At 34.9% G+C, this 13,159-nt stretch overlaps 1 protein-coding gene across 6 annotated transcripts in view; it reads left to right on the forward strand.

The window, feature by feature from the left end:
• The window catches only part of LOC138315533 (uncharacterized), a 263,516-nt gene that overhangs the window by 222,158 nt on the left and 28,199 nt on the right, over positions 1-13,159 (forward strand). For 5 of the 6 annotated variants that reach the window (XM_069256626.1, XM_069256629.1, XM_069256628.1 and 2 more), the window contains one exon: positions 8,829-10,165. In XM_069256626.1, coding sequence (XP_069112727.1) covers positions 8,898-10,165 — 1,268 coding nt within the window. In that variant the 5' untranslated portion in view covers positions 8,829-8,897. Of the gene's footprint in view, positions 1-8,288; positions 8,566-8,828; positions 10,166-13,159 lie in introns of those variants that run through there. The other variant, XM_069256632.1, reaches the window with a different exon arrangement.

Below are 13,159 nucleotides of genomic sequence, written 5' to 3' on the forward strand. Positions count from 1 at the left end.
GTGTTTTCCATATGGGTCTATGATTCATAGACAGTCTTTCATGGTTTGGTGGGTCTAGCTTGTATAGAATATGCTTTTGTGGAGGTTTTTGTGAATGATATATTTGTTTGGGTTTCACGTGATGATATTTCTTGCCACCAGAATCAATACACTGATTCACTGATGTAAATTTTGATTTTCCATTTCGATGATGTGCATCATTGATTGGATGAATCATAGAACATGATAAACAAATATAATTATATTGATCTTATCTAAGTTTACAGATAATAAACCAACATCCTTTAACATTTCTATTGTGATGGCACCAATAGAACCTATTTGAATACATTTGTGAAAAGGCTAACAGAATCATCACAAAAAGGTGCACTGTGTAACTTTGTAATGAAGAGATAACATAATCTTTATAATTACTTTATTTTCAATCCTAGACTGAATATAGTCTGTGTCACTTCATGTCTTTAATTTGAAGTCCTAAACCCATGTATTCTTCTCTCACTACAGTTCTTGCTTACTTGCTTTCTTTCATTGCTTGCTTTTTTTTCTTGCTTGTTTTTTTCTTCCTTGCTTGTTTGCTTCCTCTCCTTACATGCTTGGTTTCTTTCATTGATTGCCTTCTTTCCTTGCTTGCATCCTTTTCTTGCTTGCTTCCTTCTTACCTTGCTTTTTTGGTTCTTTTTGTTACATTTTTGCTTTCTTTACTTTCTTCCTTCCTTCCTTCCTTTCCTTGCTTTCCTTCCTTCCTTCCTTCCTTCCTTTCTCCTGTCTTGCTTCTTTTCCTTGCTTTCTTTCCTTGCTTGTTTGGTGATTTTGGTGATGATGAATTTAAATCAATGTTGTACTGCGGACTATTTGAACTATATTTACATGCATTACAATTTGCTCTAAGTTTACCATATTCCATATTGTACTGAAGTACCAAAGTCTGTATTATTAGCTAGACTGATTCCACATTCCTCTACACATTCATCTCCTACTTGCTATGATTTCAATTATATAAATTTAAAGAACTAGGTCCTTAACATTCAGGATTTATTTATAAGTTAGATATGTACATAGACATTTGTACATGTATCTATATTTGCATGAATGACATTTTATCTTGACTTGACATTTATCAGAATCATGTATCCAAACTGAGACTGAGTAGGGCATTAAAGATGATGAGAAATCTGTTTTTGCCAAAGGTTAATGACTGTTGAAGTAAAAGTAAAGACTACCTGCATGACCATGGTATGACTTGTATTGGACCTCAGCCATTCTATTTGTTTCATTTTAAGTGATATTGATTTTACTACAAGGATTCTTTCTTAAATCACCAATACAGTATACATGTATTGTGTTGTCTAACTAGCAGTAATGTAATGTGTAGTTCCAGAATGGTACATTTGGTCCAAATCTGGTAGGTATATATAAAGATACCTTTTAGATTTGACCTTTGGCTTTTAAGTTCTTGAAAGATGGGAGGCGTGATAAAGGAAATGTTTATGACACTTAGGGCTGATATACGATGATTACTTATTTCTTATGGAACATTAGTTTGAGATGAAGGAGACATTGGACATATTTTTTTTGGCTGGACATTGGTGATTCTTTTTGCTGGAAATTGGTGACTCTTTTGGCTCAGATATTGGTGATTCTCTTAACTGGACTTTGGTGGTACTTTTGGCAAGACATTGGTGATTCTTTTCGCTGGAAATTGGTGACTCTTTTGGCTCAGATATTGGTGATTCTCTTAACTGGACTTTGGTGGTACTTTTGGCAAGACATTGGTGATTCTTTTGGCTTGATTGTATTTGCTGGACATTGTTAATTCTTTTGACTGGACATTGTTAATTCTTTTGACTGGACATTGTTAATTCTTTTGACTGGACATTGTTAATTCTTTTCACTGGACATTGTTAATTCTTTTCACTGGACATTGTTAATTCTTTTCACTGGACATTGTTAATTCTTTTCACTGGACATTGTTAATTCTTTTCACTGGAAATTGGTGATTTTTTGGCTGGACATTGGTGATTCTTTTGGCTGGATTCTAATCGCTGGACATTGTTAATTCTTTTCACTGGACATTGTTAATTCTTTTGACTGGACATTGTTAATTCTTTTCACTGGACATTGTTAATTCTTTTCACTGGAAATTGGTGATTTTTTGGCTGGACATTGGTGATTCTTTTGGCTGGATTCTAATCACTGGACATTGTTAGTTCTTTTGACTGGACATCATCGTTTAATTCTTTTCACACTGGACATTTTTGCTGGACAATTCTGATTTTCTGGACATTGTAAATTGGTGATTCTGTAAATTGGTGATTCTTTTCACTGGACATTGTTAATTCTTTTCACTGGACATTGTTAATTCTTTTCACTGGAAATTGGTGATTTTTTGGCTGGACATTGGTGATTCTTTTGGCTGGATTCTAATCGCTGGACATTGTTAATTCTTTTGACTGGACATTGTTAATTCTTTTCACTGGACATTGTTAATTCTTTTCACTGGAAATTGGTGATTTTTTGGCTGGACATTGGTGATTCTTTTGGCTGGATTCTAATCGCTGGACATTGTTAATTCTTTTGACTGGACATTGTTAATTCTTTTCACTGGACATTGTTAATTCTTTTCACTGGACATTGTTAATTCTTTTCACTGGAAATTGGTGATTCTTTTGGCTGGATTCTAATCGCTGGACATCGTTAATTCTATTGACTGGAAATTGGTGATTCTTTTGACTAGACTTCAGTAATTCTTTATGCTAGACATTGATGATTCTTTTGACTGGATATTGGTGGTACTTTTGACCAAAGTGGCCAAATCATTTTCTTAAGAACAAGTTCAGGACAAAGGAGAAATTGGTTATTCTATGGGAGGTTAAATGTAAACTGTTTGGGTTGAGCGTTTGAGAGATTTCTAAGAATTGTGTTCTAATGAAGGGTGTATAAAACTATCAGACTGCACATTTTGCTTTGTCAACTCTCTTAGAACAGAGTCGTAATGAAAGACCTTGCTATCACAAGTAATTTGTGGATACTAGGATCTCGGGTAACTACAATACTCAGGTATGGTTCTGTGTTTCATCCTTTTCAAAAGGATTATTTTAATGACATGTTTTTCAAACAATTTCACTTTAAGTTTTAAAAAGGTAGAAATTGCATAATTTCCTGTAGAGGTTACGATGAATTAAAGACCACGTTGATGACTTAAGAATATTACTGATATATAAATAGAGGATCTTACATGAGTGGCTATGGGAATGAAATTAATCAAACCAGTTGAATAATTTGATATGCCATGAGCCTTTAGGCGAGTGCCATATCAAATTATTTAACGAGTTTGATAAATTTCATATCACATAGTTTCAAGTGTAAGATTCTATTTATCACCAAACTTTTATGAAGTAGAAATATAATTAAAACTTTGAATTTCGTCTCTATATAAAACAATAGAAATCCGGCTCAGATGTGACGTTTCCATTTACAGAGACCATCATGCGGCGTCATATATAGATTATGATGTCAAAACTACATGTGATGTCATAATAGTGTTATTACATATGTGTCTTACGATATTGATGATATGGCTGTATGACATGGCTGGATGGACCAGTTATGTGATAATACAATTTATACAAGGCTTGTGATTATTTGCCCAGAGACATCAACAGCTTAGCTGACATGGCTGTATGACATGGCTGGATGGACCAGTTATGTGATAATACTATTTATACAAGGCTTGTGATTATTTGCCCAGAGACATTAACAGCTTAGCATATTAGTGCTCTACAGTTGTGATATCCTTTATATTTCATATCTCTTTATCTCTGTTTTATATTAAGGAGCTATCAGTGTTGATGAAAGCACACAGTTCAAATGGATGATCTTGACCTTCATTTAAGATCATAGGTGTCAAAAAGGTAAAAATCTGTAAAAAAAACCTCTTATCATTAACTATGAGACCCAAAGACCTTATACACGTATTGGGCCTGTAGCATGCTTGGATGAAGGTCTACAATGTTTGTTCAAATGAATAACCTTGAACTTCATTCAAGGTCACAGGGTTCTAAATCATGGAATCCAACTAAAGTCAAGAGAAATTGTGTCATCATTGTACCACCCTAAAGATAAAGTGTTAAATAAGAAAAAGCTATTTGTGTATTCTGACTGATGTCGCTTCACACTGATCATGAAGATGCACTATTGAAAAGGTGTCCTATAGAGTTTACATCCCAGTGTACATGTTGTTAATTACATGTCAGTGGAACTGCTTACAAGACATCTTCTGATAGATGAAAGGACATGTGACCTTTTAAGACAATACAATATTCATTATACCATCTACCCCCATCTAAGGAATTCTAATTGTATCTCCGTGTTAATTACAAAATTTCCTTTAAATGCTGCTATCTAATCACAAATACAAAGCACCAAATGAATATTTAAACTCTCTACATAAGGAAAAGTATTAATCTTTATTTTTGTATCTTTCCATGCAATTAAGTAACATCTTAATTGAGATGTTTACCAAGGCAGTATGATATTATTATAGCAATTTTCTTAGATAGCAAAGGCAAACTTTATCCTGATGGATTCATTTATCATGTGATATGGTTGCTGCACAGTTATGGATTTTATTTAGAATGTAATGATGATGAAATATGCATAAATTGTCCTACTGTGAAAGATAATTCTTGTTTCCTCTGGATTCATCCAGTTTTATGAGAGAAAGGCTCAGTTACAGTAAAATTAATTGGGTGTGAACGAGGGATTATGCTTTCTTGTCACCAACAGTCTGAAGATAAAGGCAATACAATACCTTATCAGACTGATTTAGAAGAATTATTACCCATGGTTATTAATATAAAGAAATCTAATGAACATTAAGTTCTACTAGATTCTAGTCTACAAGGTAATGTCAAGGTCAAGTTTATTGGATCCAAATAAGGGAAAGATCAGTAACCTTGATACAATTGAGGAAATATGACAAGGGTAGGTCAAGGTCAAGGATTAAGGGAAATATTACCAAATAGGTGAAGGTTATTTACCAAAGGAAAAATGAAAAGAAAGGTCAAGTATATAAACCCTAATGAGGAACATATGACCTGCAGTTAGGTCAAGGTCAATTTCAAATACATGTAATGAAAATACAATGAATTATCGTAACGGGGAAGGTCAAGGTCATTTACATTGGATACAGAGCAACAAAGTATAAATATAATGGCACGATTTATGAGATGTCTGCTCAGGGTATTTTAAGTGTTTTTGCTGGGCTAAACCTTTGTGTTTGTTCTATACATTTTTAAAGTATTGAGCTCCCTATGGTTCAATATATGTTTGTCAAAAATTGACTTAGACAAACGAAAATAGCCTTTATACAATCCAGTATAAAGATAGGTGATGATGAACATTTAGCTCCTTAAAAACCTCAGTATATTACATATCATTATACCTCAGCATAATTCACACTCGGTGATTGGTCGAGAGATGTCACGTGACGGGAGACAAAACATTGTGTATCCCTCTGAATGTCATGTTCAGAAATCATGTTTCCCCAATGCGGAGCCCCTCATATGTTTAGCAAGAGTTGTTGTTCGTGTAAAGGAACTCTCCGAGACACTTCCATCTACCTTTGACGGAGGAAATTCGTAATATTCTAATGATAAAAGATACAGATAACACAATAATACTATGTAAGTTTTATATGATGTAACAGGCTAAAGATTTGGGCTGAAAGATATGGTAGGTCTAATTTATGATTTAACAATAATTGTAACATAAGCCCAACAGTGTTTGTGCAAACAACAATTCTAGCCATTATGATTATGTTAGACTTGTATTCTGGCACGAGAAAAACGGGCTATACCCTCGGGAAATATGACATGCCTTGGGTAAACAAAATGCCATGTCTCCCTACCGCCAGGGCAATAAATGTATAATGTAAAATTATTGCTTTAATAGTCAGTATGTATACAATATATCAGCAGCTCTCTATTGGGCTTTATCAAGTTATATATGATAACAGAAAAGTACAATGGCAAACTGAAAGGCAGCAGTTGAAAAGCACTTTTGTACATGTTGTTATGCCCAGGGAGTGTTTGCACTGCGTCAGTGTATTACATTTATCTGGAGTTTGGTCCTAATGATCATCCGGTCTCCTGTGTCCCACAATGTTATTGTTATTTACACACTTGATCGAGACTCAGTTCGCCTGAAACAATTTAACTCCCCGCGGGCAAAGCTGTATTGCTACCTAAAGTCTTTTCTCAATCTGATTTATCTAGTTTGGTTTCCGGTGATCATCTTTGCATTTGCAATCTGAGAGTAATCTGGTTGTTTGAAAGTTCATCAAAGACCTTTTAAAATCAAGGTCAAGGTCGTGAAATTATGAAGCTATTGATTGAATTAGGGTGACATCCAAGATGGCTTCCATTTTAGTTTTCAATTAGCACATTTTTTGTCAATTTCTATGATGATGTATCAGTTATCTGGTATACTCATACATGGTTGGTGTCTGTAGTGCATGGCTGCTTGTTCAGTACATAGTTTTTAGAGCAGTTCTTGCCAAAATGATGTTACACATGTACTTAAATCAGTAATGAGTCAGTGCAAGTCAATCAGAGAGTCTCAATATTGTTTAATTCAAAAAAAGAAGGATTAACATTTTGTATGGATTCTATTAAAAGGTCTTATTTTGTGCATGTCAACTAAAAGAGTCTTAATTTGATGTGAATCAATTATAAGAGTCTCAATTGATGAATCCATTAAAATCTGCCAAGTTTTGTTTTAATGAATTAGGTATCTCCATTTTGTTTGAATCAAGACTAGATGAGATGCCTTATTTTGCAAGTCACTTGAGAGAGTCTGAATTTTGTATGAATCAAATGATATTTTCAATTTCTAACGAGTCAATAAAAATCCTGCAAATTTTGTGAGCATCAATGAAGAGTCCCTGTTTTGTATGAAGTAATTAAGAGTCCCGATTTACATAGATCAATTAAGGTAAAAACAATGTCTAATAATTTAATTATGATTCTGGTGAAAATTTTCTGAACCATTATCCTGTTCTACTATAATTGTATCTGACAAAGTGTTCTTTTTCTATATGAATATGTTAATTTCTAGGTCACCTGACTATAGGTCATGGTGACCTATATTGCAATAGTCTTTTGTCTGTTGTCGTGCGCCGCGCGCCGTTCATTAACATTTCCTTGTGAATGTAATAACTTGAATAGATATAAACTGAGTTTAATGAAACTTTGTATGTAGACTAATATTGTACAGATCTTGGACGACTTCAAAAATCAGAGTGATTTGACTAATTTACAGAGTAACTGCCCTTTGCACTAATAATTATTATTGGACCTTGTGAACATGATAACTTAGGTAAATATAAACTGAGCTTTATGAGCTTTGTGTGTAGACTAATATTGAAAAGATTTTGTACGAGATTGAAAATCAGTGTGATTCAACAAAAATTTACGGAGTTATTGCCCTTTACACTAATAATTATCATTGGACCTTGTGAACACGATAACTTAGATAATTATAAACCAAGCTTAATAAAACTTTGTTGGTGGACTAATATTGGAAAGATCATGAATGAGTTCGAAAATCAGCTTGATTCAACAGTAATTTATGGAGTTATTGCCCTTTGCACTTATAATTATTATTGGACCTTGTGAACGTGATACCTTTAGTAAATATAAACCAAGTTTAATGAAACTTTGAATGTAGACTAACATTGGAACAATTTCGAACAAGTTTGAAAATTTGCATGATTCAACAATAATTTACAGAGTTATTGCCCTTTGCACTAATAATTGCTATTGGACCTTGTAAATTCGATAATTTGAATAAATTTGCACTCAGCTTCATGAAACTTTGTATTTAGACTAAAATTGGAAAGATCTTGAACATTTTCGAAAATCGACCTGATTAGATCGTAACTTACAGAGTTATTGCCCTTTGCAAGTATAATTATTGAATCTTGTGTACATGATAACTTGAATAAATATGATCCGAGCTTAATGAAACTTTGCAAATAGACTAACATTGGAAATATCTTCAACAAGTTTGAAAATAAGCTTGATTTGACTCAAACTGATTTATGGAGTGTCAATGCTCTTTGCAATAATAATTATTGAATCTTGCGAACACAGTAATGTGAGTAAATATGCACCAAGCTTAATGAAACTTTGTTTAATAGACCTATTAGATGTATGTTCCTCTTTCGTGAACAAAAGACATCAGTAGACTAGTATATTACATAACATATTTTTATCAAATATCAGGTGACCGTTAAGACCCATGGGCCTCTTGTTACAATGAACTTTATACAACCTTTGTACTATTAGTGCCTACAGCATGCCGTTCTCCCTAACATTAACTTATTGTGTGCTTTTATGGCCTAACAGTAAATCAGAGCTGCAGTCCATACAGTATTGCTTTGTGTAAATAGTAATATGGAGGTTGTGCAAGGACATTTGCCTCTCCATTAGTAACACAACAGTTTCTGCAAATCAATATTGTGGAGTAGATTCACAAATAGACCTATATATAGGTACTAACCAGGTAAGATATAAAAACAAACTTACTACACAACTGTGAAAGGTAAGAAAACATCAGATTCTGTGGCTACTGAGGCAAGTGTGAGCTGTAGCTGAAAACTAGCTGTGGTAACTGGCTTTACTTTTGGAAATATTACCTTGCTATTACAATAGAAATTTCTTCAATGTGATTTGAATGTTGATTATTTGTTATGCATTTATGAGTAATCTTTCTTGCAGTTGATTTTCATGTTTATTTTATCAATGAAGTGCTTTTTGTGTTTACAGAAATGACACAAGGAATGCTGTGACAACTCTACAAGGAATAGACAGTTGGACCATAGTCACTTAGTCAAGATGGATTTCCTACGGCGGCGTTTATCTCAAGGCGGGAGTAGTGATGAGGAACAGAGATCTTCATCGTCAAGTATCTCTGAAGGAACTTCAAGATTTTTCAGTTCTGTTGTTGCTAGAAAGAATGGATTGTTGAACAATATATCTTCAAAGATAGAAAATGTGGGGGCACGTTTAACAAAATCTGCTAGCAGTAGTTATGACTCTAGCAGTGGTGAAAATAGCCCTACATTTCTTCCCACCCCTACGAGTGAGAAATCAAAAGATATGCTGTTTCCTGATCATGATAATTATGATACAAAATCTGTAAGTTCTTTTGCCTCAACTATAAACCCCAGTGTTCAAATTCAATATGGCCGCGATCGCCATGACAGTTCTTCAGGGTACTCTGACAGCAGTGGGAATGCTGACAACCACTCTGTATCAAATATAAATATGAGTTTTGAGGAACCTTTATATTCTCCAACAGGAAAAATGCCTGGAGATACAATTGAATCGCAATTTGATCATCAGTTTATTGAAAAAAGTGCAAATGAACTTAATGAAAAGGATAGCGTTCAATATAATAACGGGAATAACCATCAGGTGGTAGCAGACGTTCATGTTGACCAATCAAATAGCATCGATAAACACAAAATTAGTGCTTCACATATAAAGAGTCCAGCATCCCCAAGCATATCTTCCCCAGATTCAGGAAAATCTACACCTTCTGACCAAGTTTTCCGCAAAAATGGATCCAGACCACGGGCACCAAAATTTACGACGACAAAGCGTAGGTCAAGCACTGTGGACGAAATGCTTTTTGACGATTACGTCCCGCCCCCGGAGGACATAGAACACAATGATGAAGCTGCAGATCAGGTCGGTGCATTGGTGGAACCGGACACAAAGAGTTCGAATCGGAGGAGTTTAATTCCTCTAGGGGATCTGATGTCATTTGATGATGACCAGGAAAGTGAAAAGGATTTGACAAACCACAAACAGAAGATTCAGGCCAGCAGTGTAGATAACAACACACAGGACCAGCGAGTCTCCCTGGATCAGAGTGTCAGTAGTATAGACAGTTCTGAGTGGGGCGGGTATGATCAACAAACCAGTGTTGACTCCTCTGAGAACGACTTTGGGGGGTACCAGGTACGACACCGGACTGGATCAATGGGGTCAGAAAACTCATGGAGCTCGTCCTACAGTATAGAGAGTCAGCCAGACGACATTACACTGGAGTGTATGAGTTTCATGAAACAATTTGTGGAGAAAATCTTCAATGTCAGGTAAGCTTTATAAAATGTTTGTAATGCTTTAACAGGACAGGAAGGTACTATAGATTAAATTCATGGCATTTCCTCTGTATACAAAGTTATTGACAGTATTTACTCTAAGGATTAAAATTCATACAAACTGAATGTGGCTATGAAGATATAGATATACTTGTAAACTGTTAATAACAGAAAGCAAACTGTTGAAAACTACCACATGTAACTTTCAAACATATGGTAAGTCTAGTACAGGTTAACTTAAGTTATTTAAAAAAAAAAACACCTGATAATAAGGATTTTCTCCACGATAAACATATTGACATTGATACCGATAGATTTCAATCAATTTATTAGCCTAAATTTGTGTATATGTTGTATAGTATATTTTTTTATATCTAGTTACAAGTGTCGTCTGCTCTTCACCATTATTTCTATTTGTAACAGATGGTTGAGCACATGACATGAGGTCATGCATGTAACCTTGAACCTTATCAAAGTATTCCATGTAGAAGCTAGAGTGAAAGTTAAAAGCATTGTGACAGTTAATAGAGTTTTGACAGATTGTTTAGAAATAAACAGGTGTTTCAAATCTGTAGGAAGTGATAAATTTCTATTTAAAACGTTCCAGTTCACCAGGTAAGAGCTTAAACCATCAATACACACAGCTCCCATATACACAGGTGTGTTGTTGTGAAAGCTTACAATGCTATCTCAATAGAGAAATCACACAAGTACTTGTACATTGTGTACATGTATGTGTATAGCAGGTTTTAATTATATCTAACTTGTAGTTTATATAAATGTCTTATTGTTGGAGCTGTGGCCAATGATGTCACTTTGGTCAGTTTTACTTTGTATTCATATATCACATCTACAAGCTTATCTAAAGCTAAAGGACAAACTTATTTTCACATTAATCGAGTTGTCAATTAGTAATCCATGGTGGCCTTTGTTAGGTGTCTGACATTCCACCATTAGTCCTCTAATACCTCAAAAAGGTTGTTTTTCAGGATCTCCTGACTGAGCTTTCTACTACCAAAAATACTCATCTTTTAAATAGAATTATAAAAATAACAATAAATATTCACTGAAAATTCAGATATATAGAAACAAACCTAAAATACTTGTCATTTTCCCCTGGTCTCTTAAGAAGATTTCCCCTATGTTCTAATTCTCTATCATTAACACAGTTCAATAAATCTATGGTTCAGTTTTGAACTGCGCTGTGATTTCTTTTTGTTAAGATATTCAAAATTCATACATTTTTCATTTTGATCCAAAAAACAGTAATAAAAAACATTGAGTTTTCATTTATTGCTACACATAAAAAGCCATATATTGCTTGTCTATATTTGTATATGGAACAGAATTTACGTGTTTTATATCTAGGTTAATGAAGACCTGTTTATGTACATAGAAATGTGGTTTTATAAAACCTTGTAATAATACACAATGTATGTATATATGAATACCACCAGTATCATTCCAAGTTATAGCTTGTTTTAATTAGATATATCCAGAGGGCTTCCATTTCTTCTGACCTCTAACATCCCAAATTTTCTGCAACAAGAAGGGTATGAGCCTTTCGAATACCTCCTCGGGCTTCCAAACACCAGAAATGAACCACATTGAGCTCTATCCCTCATCTGCTCCCTCTTAGATATATAAATAATATCAAATCAAGAAGGATTTCACCCCCCACCCACTCCCACCCCCAGATGTTACTTCCTCAGATGTTACCAAACACTAAGGATGGACCTCATTGAGCTCCATCCCTCCCTTCCTCCCTTCTATAAAATCAAGAAATGCTAACGTTCCAGCCTAGTCTTACTAAACCTGCCACACCACCATAGCATGATTAGAATCCCCCACATTGCTCCTTCACCATAGATAAATTACACAGAAGAAATGGACCAATGGCTTTTCCACCACTACCCTATTCCAAATACGTCATGGACCAAGACCATCTCCAGTCCTCACACAAATCCTTCAACACACTACAGAAATGTCCTTCCTCCACCTTTCCAAACACCAGAGAGAGGCCAAATTGGCTTTCGACTCTCAAGCTGGCTATTTCCCACACCAGAGAGACCTTCAACAAGCATCCTCTCAATTATCAGCAATAGAGCAAAAGAGCTCCATCCGCGGTATTCCAGGGGTTACTATTACTGTCACAATATCAACCCCTGGGATATCTCTTAGCAGATGAGACAGGTAGTTTGGTCATTTGCTGTACATCAAAAGAATAGATTAATAGTACGCTGTGGTTGACTGAATGGCTTTGAAGTTGAGCATTGCTCTCTACATAATCTTCAAAGGAAGTCTCTACAGGCGTGTGATTGGTCAGTTTGTCTTCTCAAAAACTGCCTTCAGTTTTGCTATGGCATATTCAAGGGTTGGATATTACAACAGTGCTAGAAAGCACTGGAATATAGAAGATGTGATGGTTGTAGTCATCACATTGAAGTGCTTCCACCTAGATAGAGGAAGACCAAGAGGAGGAGCATCCAACACCTCCTAATAAACACCAAGGCAACACCAGAAAGGGTTGCTGGCCTTTATAATACCTTTCCCAGTTTAAGACCTAGGATACTGTTTTGTATGGTATGCTTGCTAATGTAATAGTGATGTTAGTATTGATGACTTCAGCCATTAGGTTTGTAATCACATTACCAGAAATCCACCTAATATTAAATTAAACAAACACTGCCACAAAAAGGAAGTCACAGCTCATATCTCTATATGGACATCACTCCTGTCAGAGCTGACCTGGAAAAAAAGCTCATCGGAAACATCCAATTTCCAGAGTCAAGATCAAATGACAACCAGAAATAGATTTAATCAATATTTACAGATTCTTATACATGTTAATCGGCTATGGTCGGTGTGTCTTAGCAAGATGTTGGGGCGTCGTACCTAATGCCTGTGTGTGATGGCATTGTCAATGATGCATTTGTGTTTTAATGGTAACATTTATCTCTACATGTTCTGTGTTATCAATAGTTTACA

This window comes from Argopecten irradians, chromosome 2 (genome assembly GCF_041381155.1).
Source record: "Argopecten irradians isolate NY chromosome 2, Ai_NY, whole genome shotgun sequence".
NCBI classification, from domain to species: Eukaryota; Metazoa; Mollusca; class Bivalvia; order Pectinida; family Pectinidae; genus Argopecten; species Argopecten irradians.